The 4,119-nt window shown below is 31.7% G+C and overlaps 1 protein-coding gene across 3 annotated transcripts in view; it reads left to right on the plus strand.

Annotated features, from left to right (window-relative positions):
• Positions 1–542: 542 nt before the first annotated feature.
• Positions 543–4,119, plus strand: part of apooa (apolipoprotein O, a) — a 14,224-nt gene continuing 10,647 nt past the window's right edge. For all 3 annotated transcript variants that reach the window (XM_016546298.1, XM_016546299.1, XM_016546300.1), the window contains exons 1-3: positions 543–614; positions 2,252–2,362; positions 3,674–3,793. In XM_016546298.1, the coding sequence (XP_016401784.1) occupies positions 606–614; positions 2,252–2,362; positions 3,674–3,793 (240 nt within the window). In that variant the 5' untranslated portion in view covers positions 543–605. The remainder of the gene's footprint in view (positions 615–2,251; positions 2,363–3,673; positions 3,794–4,119) is intronic.

A 4,119-nucleotide genomic window follows, 5' to 3' on the forward strand; every position in this document is an offset into this window, starting at 1 on the left:
TAAAAACTTGTTTTAATTTTATTCTACCATAATAACCCTGCTATGAATAAAACAAATCACTGAATACACATAGATTGCATAAAACTTTTTTTGATATATTTTGAAATATATTTTAACACATATTTTAATAAATATTCTTGTCTTATGGGTTGGAGTACATTTGAGAAGAAAACACTTTCAGTTTTCCTGCTTCAAAATGTCATGTTTAATTTAGTGTCGTACTTTCTTTTTTTAATTCTTCGTGAAATGTACCAGGAATGAATCAAATAGAATCACTGAATACACAGATTGCATAAAAACGTAATATAAATATATGCATAAATAAATAAATAAATATCCATTTCTATCCTATTGCTAAATTTTTTATTCAAAATTAATGTACATTTTAATTATTGTAATGTTTATGTATTATGCCCTAGTACTGTAGAACTGTCATATATATATATTATATTATATTATATATGGAATAAATATGAACAACCTGTAAAAAAAGAGTAAATGTCCCGGGGGTGTAGTGCGCTTGATGAACTCTAGATGGCGCTCAGCGGATGAAAGTCTGATCGCAGCCGCGCAATCGGAAAGAAGAAGGAGAAGAAGACTGGACCATGTACAAGGTGAGCATTAGAAACTTCAGTTCTGTCGTTCAGTTCGTGTTCTTGACTCTGTTCCTCCTGTTAACACACTGATAAAGCGCGCAGTCCTGCGCTGTCCAGGCTTTAAGAAACAGCTACAAGGGTTTCAGTCGAGCTGATGTTATTATAAAGATTATTATATATTTTTGAGCTTTATAAAGAGGCATTTGAGGGCAGGAAATACAAGGGCACTGCAGAAGAGATACAACTAACTATTTTACTTGTTTAAATAAAGCTAACACCGCTATTCTATGTAGGATTTTAGGCTGCTGTGATTCTATAGACGGAGTTTATTGTATAAAAATGTAAATATATCGGCGCGATTTGTAATGTCTGATCATTATACCAGTAGTAAAAGTCAAACTCTCTTTTGGATTTTATTGACTTTGCCACTGTCTGTGCAGAAAATATCAGATGAAATTAAAGTTTATAAATCGACTGATACCAACCTTACATTTTATAATATTTTATTATTAAAATAGTAAAACAGCGCTCAGCTGCGTTTTCACATTTGGCCACTAGATGGCGACAAAACACGTTAAATCCTTAAGAGAAACTGAAAACAATGTTTTGTTTTATACAGTCTATGGTTTTACTGCTGATTATTATGAAAATCATTAAAATATATATATATATTTTTTTTTAAATGGATTAATCTTTTTGGGATAATATGAACCTAAAATAATCTCATAACTTGTTTTTAATAAATATTATAATCTTTCCTGGTGGCAACACGTGTGCAACAATAGAAAAAATATAAATATATGCCCAAATATAAAATATACATGATGATTAGAATACTGAAAATGTTAAAACAATAAAGAAAAATCACATTAAACAATGTTATTACACTTAGTGCTCTGTTATTATTTATATACATTATACATATATTATTTATATACTATTAGCTTTTATTTTTATATTGTCAGTTTTCATTTTAGTTTAATTTGAGATTATTTTTATATTCGTTTTGTTTTTAAAACAACTTCTATTTAGCTTTAATTTTCAGTTTGAGTGATTTTAGTACTTTTCAGTTAGTTGCAACATTTCTAAGACAAGATTTTCATCTAATATTTATACTTTATTTGAACTCACTTCAATTATCAAAAGCGATTTTCAATAGACACTAATTGTTGCATGGACTGAATCTAACAGGAATTACCTAGCTTAACTTTATACTTAAAACGTATCAATTGCAATGTTATCAATTTCTCATATGCAAGTAGAAGTGAATATCAGTCATGTGAAAAGCAAAGGACTGGAAAAAGAGGATCAAAACAGTTATTGTGTGTCTTCAACCCTTGACCTCAACATTGGCCATATTTAAAATGATTTGACCTCCAGTTTCTGATATTATGTCACAGCTACTCTCTACGCCTGCGGAGAAACGGAGGGACCTTGAATGTCCTCAAAACAGCAGTTTGAGTAAATAGACTGTGTGTTATTCTTGCTTAAACAAGAAACATTCAGCATGTGTTGACAGTGAGCACAAACCCGACCGTCTGGCTTCAGCCGTTGTGAAGTTCTGCAGTGTGTTGCGCTTGACCTGGAAATTCCATCTGACCGGTTCATTCATGCTCTCTGTTTCCGTGGCGACGGCGCTGCGGCTGCTCTGATAGGTCGGAGGGGTTGCAGGAGTCTCTGGCACTCTGGGATTGATCTCAGCCTCTGTGCTGGCGGCCGCTGATGATGACGATGACAAACCCGGCACAGCTCTGAGTGTAGATGAGGTAAAGTCACGTCTGAACCCTAACATCAACTGAGAAAGAAAACAATGCAGTTTACATGAAGAAAATCAAGTCAATTAAATTTAATGAGAATCACCATTGAGAATAATGATTATATTAAATGATGATAATTAATAATTGATGCAGATTTAAAAAAGAAAAAGAAAAAAAAAGTCAAAGCCAAATCAATATTTTAATTTTTTTTAAAATTTTTTGGGAATAATATAAACCTAAAATAATATCTGATAACCTTTTCATATTATAAATAATATAATCTTGCCTTGTGCAGCAACAGAAAAAATATGCTCAAATATAAAACATACATGATTAGAATACTGAAAATGCATTAAACAGCAAATTATGACATTATACAATTTTATTACACTTAGTGCTATTTTAGTATTATTAATATAGTATTATAGTGTATTTTGAATTGGCTTTTATTTTTATATTTTCAGTTTTATGTTTAATTTTAGAAATTTTGTGTCTGTTATTTAATTTAGTTTTTTTAAACAAATTCTATTTAGCTGTATTTTCAGTGTTACTGATTTTAGTACTTCAATTTAAACTTATTTTCATTTAGTTGCTAAAGCAACATTGTTTTTTTGTTTATTTTAAGCCAGAAAACCATTGAGAATAATGACAATTACAAAAAAAAACTCAAAAGTAAAAAGTCTGGATGCAGTACAGTAATGGGAATTTGGTGTGAAAATGTGTTTATTTGTCATGAAAATAATGTCAAGATGCAAAACATCCTATAATACTTTTATTTGTTTATTTATTGATTGCTTGATCTAAATTTGTCTATACAATTTCTTACTGATTTTGTTTTTTATTATTATTATTTTGGGATGAAATGTGATGCAGACATGTTCTTGACAAGTTTGACGAGATTCACACTTTTAAAATATTTTTTAACACTTTATATTATAATTTCAGATTATAATATTATTAGAATAGGGGGAAAAAACCCATTGAACTAAAAAAAAAAATTTATTTAACTGGCTAATAATTCTGTCGAGCCAAACAGATCTGTATTACAAATTAAGAGTTTAACATTAAACTCAAAAATGTAATTACAAATTAGAATTCTAAAGTAAAATATCCAGATGCATTACAGTAATGAGAGAAAAGATGTGTATTTGTCTGTTTACTGTTTACAAGCAAGAGTTTAACTAGGAATTCAAAAGTTTAAGGACAGTTTGACCTGTATGTGTTCAACAGAACCAGAACGCACTGTTACAAACAAGAGTTTAACGTTAAGGAAAAGAGGTTTATTTGAACTTTGACTCTGTATCAACGTTGCTCTCGCAGCTGTCTCTCTACACGAGGCCGCAGCAGAAGATCCAGCGTGTGCAGCCTGAGAGAGGGCAGGTGGAGGAGAGCGTGGCCACGCTGAGGAAGCTGGCAGAACCGTATGCCACCCGGTGCCAGGTAAAGACTCAATCATGCAACACCTTGTGTCAAACACACAGCTGGTTTTGTGCACGGATCCACTTTGAACAAGCTCGACGGGTTCAGGATGGTCACTCACACTCACATTTACACGGTCTTCTAGTTCTTAAAGGTGACATATTATGCCCCGTTTTACAATATGTAATATAAGTCTCTGGTGTCCCCAGAATGTGTCTGTGAAGTTTCAGCTCAAAATACTCCACAGATCATTCATTATATCATTTGTATCATATTATATCATATATCATCCATCCTCTGCACTTCAATAACTGTCTGGTTCAGCTCAGCTACCAAATCTGACCTCA

This window comes from Sinocyclocheilus rhinocerous, unplaced genomic scaffold, assembly GCF_001515625.1.
Source record: "Sinocyclocheilus rhinocerous isolate Xijiao unplaced genomic scaffold, SAMN03320098_v1.1 scaffold370, whole genome shotgun sequence".
In the NCBI taxonomy this organism is placed as follows: Eukaryota; Metazoa; Chordata; class Actinopteri; order Cypriniformes; family Cyprinidae; genus Sinocyclocheilus; species Sinocyclocheilus rhinocerous.